General features: G+C 43.1%; 1 protein-coding gene across 2 annotated transcripts in view; it reads right to left on the bottom strand.

The window, feature by feature from the left end:
• The window catches only part of EPHA4 (EPH receptor A4), a 135,253-nt gene that overhangs the window by 46,917 nt on the left and 72,739 nt on the right, over positions 1-15,597 (bottom strand). For both annotated transcript variants that reach the window (XM_081142898.1, XM_081142899.1), the window contains one exon: positions 11,662-12,000. In XM_081142898.1, coding sequence (XP_080999024.1) covers positions 11,662-12,000 — 339 coding nt within the window. The remainder of the gene's footprint in view (positions 1-11,661; positions 12,001-15,597) is intronic.

Raw genomic sequence — 15,597 nt, 5'->3', positions numbered from 1 at the left:
AGCCATTGTCATTTTCATCTCTGAAATTACTTTTTAGTAATTCATCTGTGTTTCTCTTACTGCATTTTGAAATGCATAGGCAAAATAGAGGGGGGGAAACAAATAAAAAATGCCTGATAAAGAGTAAACTGAAACATGAAATTATAGGCTGGAGATTATCACTGACAAGGTGAGATAGGCAGAGGGAACAGTTCAGTACAATTTTAGTTGCAGATTTATGTGTTCTATGCAACTCAGAATTTTTCCCAGTCTGAATCATCATTTATCATCCATGGCCATGGATGATAGAGTGTTGCAAGTGGAAGAGATGATAGATGAGATAGATAGATAGATGATAGATAGATAGATGATAGATAGATGATAGATGATAGATAGATAGATAGATAGATAGATAGATAGATAGATAGATAGATAGATAGATAGATGATAGATAGATAGATAGATGATAGATAGATAGATAGATAGATAGATGATAGAGATAGAGAGATGATAGAGATAAAGATAGAGACAGAGAGAGATAGAGTTAGATAGAGTGAGAGAGCACCAACTCTCCATTTTAATCCCAGTTTTATTTCACTTCATAGAAGTCTGGGAAAGTTTTGAACAAAAGATATAAAAATATTTAGTGGACAATATCCACGAACCATAGAATGCTGAGAAGCTGGTTTTTAGTACCACCTAAGGGAGCCTTCGTTTTATTTGTAGCCCAGTATTTCCTGTCCAGTTTCTTGCTTGCTGTGTAGACAAGCACAAACAAGTGACTGGTAAGTGGAGAGAAGAGATACAGAGATCTTTGGGTTAAATTACAACCAGCACATTTTGAAAATGCTTCATATACAAATGGCCACCACATGCTATGCTCTCAAAAATGTGGCCATGAAACGATACTCTTGCAGGCTTCCTATTTGAAACTCTATCTTTTTGACAATTCTCTTAAAAGCTATGATAGAGGTTAGGAGAAGGAGCATAATTTATGAGAAGGGATTTTTTTAAGCTTGGGAATTTGCAACCATAGGATTTTTTTATTTTGGGTTATCAGCCAGATACATAAATTGTATGTGCCAGATAGTTTAAACTCCTACAGGCATTATAAGACCGGGGCTGAAACACCAGAGCTATTAAATTTTAAGATATTATTAAGGGCAATAGGTGTCTCCGGCTGGATCTGCGCTTGAGAATTCAGGGTGACTTCTGTAGTCATGACGAATAAGTAAAAATAACCAATAGCACCCTAGGAACGCGCTAACTTTTTAGGACTTGATTTTTTATTTTTCAAACTAGGAGGTTCACAGCATCTCACTGGGGCCTCTCCTCTCTTTAACACAACTTGCTGAAGTGTGAAATTCAGTCTTACTGGTTCCACCCAGGAGTCAATCTATAAATACAGGAAAGACCTCATTAGAACAACATCTCACTTAGAAGCAGTCCCCGGCACGGTCTCCAGGAAAGACCCTGGAGTGGGCCGCAGCACACGGAGGGCAGGTCTGTGGACGTGTCCCATGTGGGCCCTGAAACACACAGGAAGCGGTGGACAAAGGGTAGAAAGCCACCGTCCAAAGAACAGGCACAGAGAAAGTCATACCCTTGAGGCGCTAACAGTGAGATTTAAAGGGCTTCGCTTCCATAATTCTTTTATACTTTTTATACTTTTTATATTATATACAGATTCCTTGACTATATTAGCAGCTCAGCACTGGTGTCCACAATAAGGTCTCTGAACACACTGTGTTTTTTCTTTATTTTTTTACCATCACCACTTACCCTCCTATACCTTCTTCCACCTCCAACCTCCCCACCCCCAGCAATAATCACCACACTGTTGTCCGAGTCCATGACTTTTTTTCTCTTTTTTTGCTCAATCCCTCCACACACACCCTGCCCAGCTGTCTTCCTGCTCTCTAACAAACAAAATAGAGACAAACTCAATGTGTGTTTTTTTAATTCTATGGCCACTGTTCCTGGTTAGAAAAAGATACTCTTAGTTTTCACAAGGGAGACATTTGGCTATATTTGTACTCCTTGCTTTAATGGAAAACAAAGCAGCAAGAATCCCAATTACATACTGTAATGACAATTCAGTACCTATTTTAAATGGGGAGGAGTGAGATGATGTTAGCTCCAAGAATTCCCAAGCCTCCAAAAGCATCCTGCTAGAAGTTTCCTAAAATCACACTCTCCTAGGGCCCTGAAGGACCAGGACCAGATTCAGGGGGATTCCACACAAGCAAGGGCCCCACCAGCAGCTCTGAGGATAACAAAAAAGTCCTTGGTTGTCTTGGAGAGTGGAAGGACCACTTGATTAAGTTCTCAGTCGGTTGCATATTCAAAATCCATGTCTGTACGTTGTGGCCCTGGCTTTGATAAAGAAACATGGAGGAAGCTGTGGGCTCATCCACCTTCCCATTTACTATGCTCAAAATACACACTTATTATGCTAAAAAAAATAGGGTTGATTCAGGAGGCAGATTTACAGCTTGCAGTATGTTATCTAGACAACACCAACTCTCCAGGGAGTCATTGTGATCTTGCCCCTTTCAGTGTTTGTTCTAATGGATGGATCTTGTCCAAGCTTGTTCACAATGAGCCTGCTGGTGGCAGGTCCCTATTTAGCACCCACTGAGAAGCCCAGGCTACGTATTTAAGTCTTGTTTGTACGCACTGGTTATCGACAAAAGTTTCCTAGATAAGATTTTTCTAATAATCTAGCCTTTATCTAAGAGGTCTTTTGACAGTAGGGACCAAACTGCCTGCGAAATTCATGTACGTAGATTATCATTTGGAAGATGCCAGGCAAAAGAAAGCAGTCTACCCGTGCTCTTCTTCTGTCCCCCTCTCCTTCCAAGAGTGATAGCAAAATAGGACAACTATTTCAGATCACTGCCACGTCACCCATGAGATAATTTAAATAGATTATGTTTTAGAAAGGAGCCCATAAGCTTTGTCATAACAAAAATCAAAGGATGGTTTCAGGAATGCCTCAATAACGTTCCCTTAGGGTGGAGTGACCAATTTATCAGAATATAGAAAGGCGGAATTAAATATAAAATATGTTTCTTCAGCACTGTGTCTATACCAGCAGCCATTCTGCTGACTGTCCAGCACTCTGGGTACAGACCTTCATGTGTGGGACCCAGTCACTAGTGAAATTTCCCAATTTTGAAAGCCACAGTTTTCACTAGGCGTGAGATCCCACTGATGTCTGGCATCATCTCTCTTTTTCTGTTATTTCAGTTTTGGGGGCAGCGTATGAAAACATTTTCATTCTTCTGGCAAAGGCAATAATGGAAAAGTGTGTGTGTGTGTGTGTGTGTGTGTGTGTGTGTGTGTGTGTTGGGGCGAAAGATAGACACAGGGGAAGACTCATTTAAAAAGAGATATTTTTTTAATGCTGATGGATAGAGCTAAGTCTTGCTTATCTTGACAGATTAAAATGTAAAACCTTAAAAAAACACTCACAAGTCTTTAATTGAAGACAACATACGGGATGCTCTCTTATTGGTTACGCACATGAAAACAGCACACGTACGCTGAATTCAGGGAGAGCTCTGCATATTGGGGTCACACGGACAAGCGTCTTAATTAGTTCCTGTCGATTTCAGATCTCTCAGTGCAGGATTAGTCCTGCAGCATGGCTCTTGCTTTTCCTGGTGTTTCAAGGAAAAAACTCTTTCAGGACATCAGTAGGGGGTTAATGGAAGCTTTGACAAAGTTTCTCTGGATCTTTTTATTGATGCTCAATTGTGAACTGGAGTCCAGAGTCTCTTCTGTCTCCTCTGAGGAGACAGTAATTAATTTAGCCGGTTGGAGTGACAGCTAGACAATTTAGAAGCCCATCTAAAACCTCTGCTCGCCCTGCCCTGTTCATTTCTCATCTCAGTCGGGCACTTAGTTCTCAAATCCCTTGGTGGCTCCGCCAGAGGGTGTAGAAGTTGGCAGTCGTATTCGAAGTAGCAAGCACAACTCAGAAATAAAAAAACAAATCAGAATTAGACTGTCAAGCGTTTAGAGTGAAAGTTGCTGAATGGATTTCCCTTCTCACAAATGAACCCATGTGCACATATCTGCAGGAGGAAGGAGTCAGGAAAAATAGTGTTCTCAGCCCTGGTGTATAAGTACAACTTTCATTTTTCTACAGTGAAATATTCCCATCTTAAAAAAGAAATGCAACCCATTTTTTATTCATATGCAATAATTACCACCAGGCTCTGTAGACATTTGTCTATGCTGCTCAGTCAACCTTGAAGCTGGATAATTTAGTAGGTCCTTTTGGAAGGCTTTTATTTTTCTCCTCACAGGGGACGTGTGGTACCCACCCTGAATACAAATTCACGAACCCTGGTGCCGCACACCAGAAGCTGTACCATCGTATGTGAACGGGTTTATATTATTCCTAATTATACTCACCATCAGTGAGTGTGCATAAAAATGATAGAGGTGGTAAGAGCATTCCATAAATATAAAAATAGTTTATGTAAAAAGTTAGAGTCAAGAGACGATTCCCTTTAAAAATTGTGCATGTGCTTAAGATGTACATTTGCTAGGCAGTGTGAACAAAACAAGGAGCCCTTGGCTGGCAGAGCTGTCAGTGAGCAAACCACCGCCTGGCTTCTCTGAAGCCCATTGTGTGTCTATTTAGGTCAGAAAGGACCTCCAAACAGGCTTCTCCTTTAGAGAATTGTCCCAACAATTACATACCAACTACAGTTGGCCCTTGAACAACGTGGGGGAGGTTAAGGGTGCTGACCCCACACCCCTACAATCAACAATCCACTTGTAACTTTTGACTCCCCCCAACTTAACGAATAGCCCACCGTTCATCAGAAAGTCTTAGAGACAACAAGCAGTCGATCAACATATATTTTGTATGTTATATATATTATATACTATATTCTAACGGTAAAGTAAGCAAGAGAAAATGTTATTAAGCAAATCATAAGAAAGAGAAAACATCTTTACAGTATTTATCGAAAAAAAAGCCTCGCATAAGTGGGCCTACACAGTTCAAACCTGTGTTGTTTTAGAGTCAGCCGTTCTGAGGATGCGCGAACAACTTCCCAACGAAACCTCTCAGTGGAATTGCTTTACGATTTGTTTGAAAGATTGTAAAATGGCTTCGGAAAGATTTCTGACTTAAAGATTTCACTAGTTTCATCATGCATTTTGCCTTCAAACGCCTTAGAAGGAAAAAAAATAACGTGATTTACTTGAGATCAAAGGCAAACGAGAAATCCTCTCAGTGAGGAGCCCTGGGAACGAGCAGCTCATATTATTATTTAAAAGAAAAACTGCTGCCAGCACCTAGGAACCACACAGCAGTGGGCGCTGAGAGACCCCGCGGCCCGCCGCGGGAGGAGCCACGCACGCCCCACGGTGCGCACCCAGCCCGCGCCGCTGGGAGAGGCGTGAGCTGCAAGGAAGCGGGCACATCGGAAAACCTGATCATGTCTGGGAACCCTGTTTACCTCCTCCAGCCCTCTAGAAAAGAAGGGGTCTTGCCAAATGTCAAAGCTGTGCCAACTGCGAGATCAACCTAAACGCTGGCCCACCGTACCCCTGGCTGAGCACGACACCCACACTTCACCCCTGTGGGCCTCCCTCCCCACGGGCCCTCTTTCGGGGTTCCTGTGCCAGGCTGCGCTCAGCAATCAAGAGCGAGCCGGTTAACACAGGGGGTGGCAAAAGCAGTTTAAGTCGTGAGTAGGCGAAACACGGAGCTTATTCTTGTGCTGTTGTTGATCAATCATGGCATCAGTTTCCGTACAAACAACTGTAAACCTACTTCGCCACACTGTGTGCTCGCCCTGTTGAAGCTACTCAAGGCTACTGCTGTCCTGAGAGCAGCCTCAGATGATACAACGAGTGGGGCTTTGTTTCCATTAAACTCCTTCATGGACACCAATTTGAATTGTATATAATTTCCAAATGTCACAAAATGTTTCTCTTCTTTTAATTATTTTCAACCCTTTAGAAATAGAAAAGCCATTCTTAGTGAGTTGTACACACCAGGTAGAGAATCCAGATTTGTCTTCTGGGCCATAGTGTACCAACCGCGCTCTAGGCCATTAACAGAAGCCAGAGATTTGTGCTTCAAAAATATCAACAGGGTTCCCTCCCTTTTCCCTTGCAAGCTTATGGAAAAGCCTTGATCCTGGTCACATCTCATTTAGGCTACTATTACATTTCCACTCTCAAAATCACCAGCCAGGAGTGTCTTTCTGTCTGTTATTGTGATCTCAAACCACACTCGGGGCCCACACCAGCACCGTCCCTCCCACCAGGACCACTGTGGCATGACCTTGTGCTCTAATACCTTTCAAACCAAGACAAACGGGACTTCCTGACATCTTTATTTCCCTCCTGTCCCTTTCTACGCCTAGGCATAATCACACAACAATCCTCTTACCTGAATACTGCAATCATCCCAATCTAGGCAGAGGCAGAATTTTATACATTAAAGCTAAGGAAGTTTGCATGGGACCTTTCCAAAGCTCTGTTCTTCATTTGATAGTTGTAATTTTGTAGTTTTTTTTTAAAATCTCCCCAACATTGTCTAAGCTTCAGACGTCACAAAACTTGGGGCCACCGTGCCTAGAGCACAACACCCAACTCGTTGCTTTAAGACGCTTCCCTTCCTCCCACCATCCCTTGAAGCTTCCTTTTACCATCGGGAAGACAGGTAGCAATTATACCCAGTAGGGATGAGAAACCCCACTGCTCTCCATTATCTCACTCAAACAACATAATAGGTCTAATTAAAAGATGGCAGAGAGGGAGAGAATGGGAACTTACCAGTTGAGCAATAAAAGACAGTACACCTCTTGTACTTAGTTATTTTCTTTTCTCTGCTCATAATTTTGGTTACATTAAATTTATCACTCCTCGTCAGCGTTCACTGATTGTTATTACTGTAAATAAATGCGTTAATCAACAAACAGGTATTGAACATCTACTCTGTGTGGTGCAGAGGTGTCCTGCCATTTTATTGACCATGTGCTATTTCCTGGCAGTTTTTAAAAGCCATCTATCTTAGGGAACAAGGCCAGTCTAACAAGCAGCACCAGTTCATCCAATGGCAAAGCAACTGGGATCCTTCACAAAAGGCCCCAAAGGGCCTTTTATAACTGCCTATCCTCTGAGAACAATGCGAGAGCATTAGGTTCCCAGCCCAGAGCAATGGAACCAAGCAAGCTCAGACAGGTTGGCGATAGAACCCTCAGAAGATGAGCATTGCTATGAAGTCACAATTTCTGTGTTTCAAACATACCACCAGAGCAGAGTTTCTCAGTCTTGGCATTACAGAAATTTTGAACCAGGTAATTCTTTATTGTGGGAGGCTGCCCTGTACATTACAGGATGCTTAGCAGAATCCCTGGCCTTTACCCAGTAGATGCAACAGCTCATGCTCTGCTCTTAACTGGGACAACCAGAAACGTCCCCAGACATTGCCATATGTCTGGCAAGGGGCTTGGAATATCTGTACTAGAGGTACAGCTAGCTTACTATTTTGCCCTTCTAAGTAAATATTTTTGTCTGGCAGGTTGGGGTATACAGGGGTGAAGGAAAGGCAGGGTTCAGATGTATTCCTATAATTCTGCCGAAGCATTTTTGGAATTTTTCCCACTCTTGGAATTGCCTTTAGAGCCAGTTTCTGAACATCAGAGAGAAATACGCCCCACTTCTTCATGCTCATAGCTCATGTCTATATTTTTGGAATCACAGAATTTTAAGATTGGAAAAGATCTTAGAAATCAGCTAGGTACAAATAATTATGCCACCCATCCAATATCTGAACTCTTGTAAACTCAGAGTTTTCAAGATGTTTGTTGCTGGAACACTACAGCTCTGCTGAAGAGACATTAGCAGATGTATTTCACTGTGAAGTCTCTGGAACAGTGTCACATGCAAAGTAAAAATCAAAAGTCACTGCTCTTGGGTGCAATTTTCGGTTAGTATAGCATACCAGCCATAGGGGCTCATAATGATTTAAAATAAGACAGCCTAGAGAACGGTCCAGCCCCATAGCTGCGAGACGGGTGTGGGGGGACTGGGGGTGCATGGTGAAAATGGACTCAGTGATATTAAGATCTGCTGGCAGCCATCACAACATTTTTAGCAAAAATATTCAGTTCTGTTGCTCGGCCAGGAAAACCTTATTTCATTTATACAGCATTTCTCTCTCCTAGTGACACATGCTGTATTTATTTGCCTGAGACGGTCCACTTAAGTAAAAGTAAACAGAAGGAAAGCCATCTAGAAAGCAAATCACCCAGCAGTCTGCTTGTTCATTTTTCATAAACATCAGAGCCATCTCCTCTAAACAAAAGGCAGAGCAGTTGCTAGAGGATAGGAAATGGAGAAAGGGAAACAAGAGTTTTCAAGGGGAACAAGAGTTTTCAGGTTGCTCCTGGCATAGAGGTGGGGGTGACTTATCTCATGAAGAGAATTTGGGGGACAAACTATGTCTCAGCTCAACCCTTTCTGCTCTCTTGCACCTGCCCAACTGCACAGAGCGACCATTAGGCAAATTTAGGGCTGCGAGATTTACCGTGCGGGGAGCCTGCAATCAGCCAGCTGGGCTAGACTGTCTCTGGGTGACACTGGGTGTCACTAGAGCCAGCCCTTTTGGCCACAGATATAAAGCTGACATTCTGAGTTCTCTTTGCCGTGTCTTCTGGGTCAATTGGTTTTGAACTCAGGAGGGGAGGGAGAAGGTGTCAACAGCCCCTAAGACACCGCAGTCAGATCTAGGCTGGAATGGTTTAAATAGCCGTGAGAAGACCTGCCCGCTCACACCACACTCCACCTCTAAAGGATCAAAGCCAGTGAAACCTGCACCTCGGCGCCCAGAGCCCGCGCCCGCGCGTGGGGAGAGTGCCACGCTGAGCACATGCGTGCTCTCAATCATACAACAATTTTAGAGGAAGGGAGCCGGGCTCTCCCTGATTTCAAGTGTCACTGGCTCTGACATTAGCATAGATGAGTCATTTCACCTCCACAGAGAGGTTCACCTGCGGTCTCAGAGGTGGCGATGATAAAACCAGGGATTCTAGAAGGTTCTGTGTTTGTTTGCTCTTAGCTACCTTATTGATGAGAGAAAGAACCCCGTGAAAACACTGCAAAGCTGGAAAGCCCGAGACCCTGTGGCCTCCAGGCTGTACATGCTGCCACTCACTGAGCCTGTGCATTCCTTGTAGAGCGAGACATCGCTGGCTATAAGGCCACTCAGGAATTTAATTTAACGGAATGACAGGAATGGCTACAATTAGAACATAATTGTGTGTGTGTAAATATGCTTAGGGGAGCTCTGAGGGAGTTTACAGTTGCTACATTCACCCCGATTTTGGCCTATATTATTAATTTTCCCTGCCGCGAAGAAAGGGTTTGTTAATCAAAGAGAAACTACCCCGATGGTTCTGAATTAGCGAGCTCCAAATTATGGCAAGAAAACGAGGCAGCGCTGTGCACATACACACCTCTGCTCAGCGAAAGCTTTCTGGCTGGCCACAGAGGAGGTCTACTTATTGAAAGATTTACTTTTAATTTTGAACAGCTTCCCAGCATTACCCTTCATGAAAATTAAAACAAGGAGCTGGAATTCTGTCCTATTCAGCAAAGCTCGTGCGTGGCAGGACTGCTTGCCATGGCGGAGAAAACAGCCTCATTGTGTCAGAGGAACTCCCTGGGCACCTTTCTCCTAGATCTAAAAGAATTACACCTACATTCTCCGTAAAACTTTGACTGTTTTCCTCCCTCGGTGGGGGTGGGGGGACCTTTGTGCTCCTTGTACCTTCTGGTTTGGGGGGGAGGGGGTTGATGCACAGAGACTCACAGAAGTCTCCCCACAAAACCTGTGGGGGCCAAGCCTCCCTCTGCACATCTCCCAGAGCCTGTTCTCTGCCACAGAGAATGACTTCACCTGTACACTGAAGCCTAGAAATCTCCATTCCTAGTTCTAATTCAGTGAGAAACACAAAGCAGTGATGTGTTTTGAGAAAAGCTGCAAAGGTCCTTCATGGCCCAGCATAAGGATATTGATTGGCTCACAAATCAGATTCTCTAGAGCGTGCAAAGATCACTCTGCACCTCGTTGGCTTCCTCTGACTCAGAGACGCCAGCGATACCAATGCATTTCCCAGGATCAACGTGCGTCATTTCCATTGCATTCTTCCAAAAGACAGCTAATCAAAGACAGGCCATCACAGAGTACTTGTGATGCTATCAGAACCTCCTACATCATGCTAGTCTTTACAGAAAAATAAAACTGATGAACACTGACAGTGTTCACAACCTGGAGGTGCAGGAATAAAAGACAAAAGCACAACCCGATGATCTGTTCATACCACATATTATTAAAACTGGCCATGTTTGTATCACTGAAGTTGCCTTCCGGGAAGATTTGCCTGTCTAGCTCCCGTTCAAAATCCTACCCAAGTCTTCACTTTTTATTTATTCTAGAAAGTGCAGGGGAAAGTGGAAAAATAATGGCTTTGGATTGGGACACTGGACTACTTCTCACTGTAGATCAATTAGTACAGACATATTTTACCTAACTATTGAGTGCACTTACTGAAACAGGCATTTAAGAGAAAAGTGCAGGAAGGGGTGATGGGATTGTGGGCAATTTATAATCCTGTTCCGGCAAAGTTTGTTGTTCTTAAGAGCCTCACAGAAGGATAAACCACAGTCCTTTCTCCTGCTCCCTTTAACTCTCCAGAAATAAGTAACAGGGAGCTGGCAATGGGAAACGTGGCAGAAATCCAGAGTGGAAACTCAGCATGAGAACTCGTGGAAACTCTTCGGGGGAGGAATGGGGATGAGTGGGTCAGGGGCTGGAGTCTAGAAATCTGGATTCTACTTTGGCCTTTGAAATATCACATAAAGATTTTGTAATAGTTCTGCAAGTAACTCAGCAGAAGCGCTTCATGAACAGAAAATGTTTTCTAGTCATCTCAATTAAAAGAGGAAAGTGATACAGGAAATGCAGAAAATTAACTCTTCTCCTCCATGTATCAGTGATGGATTCAACTATGAAAGTGGCTGTAAAAGTAGAATGTGCTTTAAGGAAAATTTTGTCAACCACACAGATAAAACTGCCCATTAAACCATTCACTGTTCACAGATGTACATGGTGATTCTGGTACAGAAGCGTGTCAATTATTTTTTAAATTTTGAAATAAAAAAACAAAATCAAAACGATCACTGTGAATGCTTCTGCTGGAAACTGCAGCAAATATGAGTATACCAACACAGATTGGTAAAAATCAATTTTATAATCCTAAATAATCTGAAAGTGCTCTAATGTCCACCCAGGGGCCTTGCGATTAAAATGGCCAGTATGAATCCCTTACCCAAGACGTCCCTCATGGAGGGACCCAGCTTACTGGACTGTCATCTGGTTTCAATCACTATCTTAGTCTTTGTTCAATCTCCACCCTAGTACAGGGCATGCTATGCAGCTGAGGTCCAAAAAATTATTTGCTGAATGAATACATGTCCCTCTAAGTGTCTTTTGTATTATAACACAGCTCACCAGTTTATAATTAGATCCATGTAGCTCTATGTTAATTGTAGAACTTTAACATCCTTCATGGATATCAACACAAGCCCTTTCTCTATACTGTATGTATTTAGGTCATATGATAAAGTAGATCCGACTCCTACCTGCTTGGTTGGTTGTCACGGTGACAGACACTGACTGATCCGGGTTAGGGTTATACTTGGACACTCCGTTCACTGCCCAGATTTCAAATGTGTAATTGGTATGAGCCAGGAGGTCAGTGATGGAGACTTTGGTGGTCTTCAGGCCATTCTGCAGTGGGGTGTAGTGGACCCCACTTCCACAGGGTCGGCACTTGCTGGGATCACCAGCTCCACATTTCTTGCACACGACGTTGTAGGAAATGTCCTGGCGGCCACCTGTGTTCTGAGGACTGCTCCATTCCAAGTTCACTGAAGTCTCATTGACATTTGAAATCAAGTTTAGGGGAGCAGAGGGTGGGCCTGGAGAAAGAAAAAAACATACCATCACACCAAGAACCGAAAGGGTCCTTTGGAAATCTCTCAGTTTATTTTAGTCTCTGCAGCTATAAGAGGTAGATGAGCCCATGTGTCCAAGAAAGCAAAAAGCAAATCAAGTTAGCAAAAAGATCTTTTAAAATAACAATAGGATAGAAGACTTGTAGGTGTGTTATTTTCATTTGTGTGTAAACGAATGTCGCACTGCCTGCCACTCTGAGATGGAAAGCTGCTCTACATCAAATGAGCTCCGGGTCGAGGCCTCCACTGGGAAGTGGCAGGAAAATCTCACACCTTATCCAGTCTCGGTCTTATCCTCTGAAAAACAGGTATGAAATGGGATGCTAGTTCCCACGGCTGTTGGGGGACTCTGCCAAATTAAGAGTTATATGCTGCTGCTGAAGATAAATGATGATTCCTTAGTAGAGTGTGTCATCAATATGGGATAAGATTAACTGAACTGTATAGATCTGCCTCTTTAGTTCAACATAGCAGGGGAAGATTAAATTGTTTATGGGTAATTAGTAAGAACTGTTTAACTTGTTTGCAAAGATGTTCAAGTAAGGTCCTGATGTTGAAAGATCTCAGCTTGAGGCAGACATTGTACAAAGCACCCAACCCCACCTTCAGCCACTGACCTGACCGGGGCTGCCTGGGCCCTTTTTAAGCATAGCGGTATCCCCCGCTTTTTGAAAGTTTGCTTTATGCCACTTTGCTTTTACGGAAGACCTACATTAGTACCTGTTTCTACTAATCAAAAGAAATCCAAAGGTGATTTTTGCACTTATGAAAAAAGGGTGAAAAGAGTGTTGCACATTTCTTTTGCAGCGAGCGCGTAAAGAGGCAGGGGGCACCCCGCATGCCGACCTCCTTCCCCAGGAAACACACTCAGCGTCGCAGCATCGAGCCGCCTTAGCTTTGAGCTGCGTCTGTCGGCACCTGTGCTTTATCTCGGTTTATTTTGCACATAACTTGGCAAGATGTGCCCTAAGGTGATTAATTCTTCACTTTATGCCATTTCTGCTTAAGAAGGGTTTCATAGAAACTCTCTACTTTCAGATGGGGGGGAGCCTGTACGCATTCCCCTTGACATCAAAGAGTTTCTGAGATACAAATGGTAGTGATGGCTATTTGGAAATAGACCAACTGATCCCAACAGGTAGTGGTTGATTTAATACTAATAATAATGACAATATTAGATAAGGCTATAGAACCATGACGAATGCTCTCGCTTCTGGCTGTAGATAAGTCTTTATAGGCCAAGAATATGACACTAACTGATTCAGGGAGAAAAATCAGGGTGGGAGATGAGAGAGCTAATTTCCCTGGTCTGAGCTGGTTCCAAAGGTTTGAAAGACACCTCCGCGCTCTAATAAAAAATATTTGTTCCATGTGACAGTCGGAAAGCTCTCTCTTTTCCTTCCTCTTTCACATTTCAGTCCTCTAAGAAAAGAGCCCAAGTGAGTTTCAATGCAAGTTTGAGATTTCTTGCTCACGGTATCTATTCTACATCTACTTGCTCCGAGGAAAGTCAGGAAAAGCTTTATCTCTTCAACCACAATGGAATGTACTGCTCCGAAGTAGCCACAGAGAGAGGATCGGAAGAGGTAACCTGCATATGGGGGTTATACTCAGTGCTTGTCACTTAGCTCGCGGTGACGAAGGGTGAAAGGGTTTGGTGTGATGCTGATAAGGCTAATGCGCTCTCTCTCCCTTCATACGGCCTACCTGCAGACTTTATTTCAACAAGGTAAGTGGGTCTCCCCCATGTCCCCTTGAGACTAATTTATGATCTCTCCTGCTCCCCCATCCTGTGAACCTTACAGGGAAAACGATGCTGTGAAATTTGTGTTACAGGTAAGATTGCACCACAGAAATCCCCAGAAAGAAAATACAAATGTCCTGTATGTTTAAAATTTCAAATTTGTATCAAGGGTCCTCAGCACAGTGACTGAAAAATAACAGAGTCAAATAAAAGGTTGCTGAATAAATGAGTGGAGCTCTTTAAACTCAGACTCCTAGAATCAGAGAGGATGGTCAAGATCATTTGGTCAAAATGCTTCATTTTAAAGATGACGAAATTGCACGGCCGGGCATGGCTCAGAGGTTGATCGTCGACCTGGGATCCAGGCAATCGGGGTTCGATTCCCGGTCAGGGCACATGCCCAGGTTGCGGGCTCAATCAATGACCCTCTCATCATTGATGTTTCTATCTCTCTCTCCCTCTCCTTTCCTCTCTCTGAAATCAATAAATATATATTTAAAAAAATAAAAAATAAAATAAAATAAAATAAAATAAAATAAAATAAAATAAAATAAAATAAAATAAAATAAAATAAAATAAAATAAAATAAAATAATAAAGATGACGAAATTGAGATCCAGGAAGTGAATCTGCTAATACGGAAAGTTTGTGGAATCTAACTAGTGACAGAATCTAACATCCATAAGTACTGACTCCCACCCTGGGGCTATTTCCACTCCACCATAGGGCCCCCACTGAAGGTGTAAGAAGAGCAAAATCAGCAGTTTCAGCCAAAGCTTGTGATGTAAAGGTAGGAAGAGGGAGTGTGTGTTCTCGGTCCCGTTCAGGTCCTGCACGGTGAGAGCCTTGCCAGTGTGCATCTGCAGCTGACCCCGGCTTGGTTTACAGAAGGGGGCAGCCACTCTGCTGCAACTTTCTAGGGTTAAGGAGGAGTGACTCTCAAATCCATTAACCTCCTTGCCAAGGTTCCTGGTCCACTTTTACATGGGAAAATGTGACACAATGAATCAAGCACCATAGAAGCAAAAAGTCAGTAATTAGTATGTAGGACGGGGCATGGCAGTGTCTAAACAGAGAAGAAATGGAGCAGAAAACTAAATGGTCACAGGCCTCCGAGATATAACACAGCCACGTGGAAAAACAATGCCGCAGGATCTCCAATCGGATGGCTGGCAGGAAAGTAAAGCGGAGCCAGCCAGGAACACCCTTCTTCCTTGAGGGGGAAGACTTGGGTGGGTGTTCAAGGAAAGACGGAAAACTAGGCAAATTCGGGTTCGGCGTTGCCTCCACGCATGGTCTGGTGAATTGCACTGAGCACGGTTTATGTGTTGCTGCCATAGGGAGCGATGGTTACATGAGCATAAACAGAGAATTGAGTCAGGGGAAGGAAATACAGAAGTGCCCACCCAGTATGATTATGACGTCGGCCTGCACGGGAACCGGGGAGAGATGCATGCTTCATAAATGAAAATCGTAACGGTGGTTGCATTGTTTGTGGGATTGTGGTTTTTCTTTTCTTCTTTTCTTTTTTTTTTTTAACTTTTGCCAGTTGAAGGATAATAAACATATGAAGTGTGTTTTCATTTAAAGGAGGGGTCATCTCTTTCTCAGAAAAGAAAGAATTCTCTCCTCGAGACATAAGAAAAAAGTAAGGATTTTTGTACAGTCAGAAGTCAACCTGAGCCCAACAGTCGTACTTAGCAGCACCTTAAAAAAATTACCTGTAGAGATGGCCAAACCAAAAAGGAAACAGGCATTCTGAGTTACATGTGTCCTCTCAGTAAACACAAAACAACCAGAAGGAAACAAAAACAACTT

Source organism: Miniopterus schreibersii, assembly GCF_964146895.1.
Source record: "Miniopterus schreibersii genome assembly, chromosome: 7".
NCBI lineage: Eukaryota > Metazoa > Chordata > Mammalia > Chiroptera > Miniopteridae > Miniopterus > Miniopterus schreibersii.
Note: the sequence above shows the minus strand (reverse complement) of the source record. Positions and strands in the feature narration are given on the sequence as shown.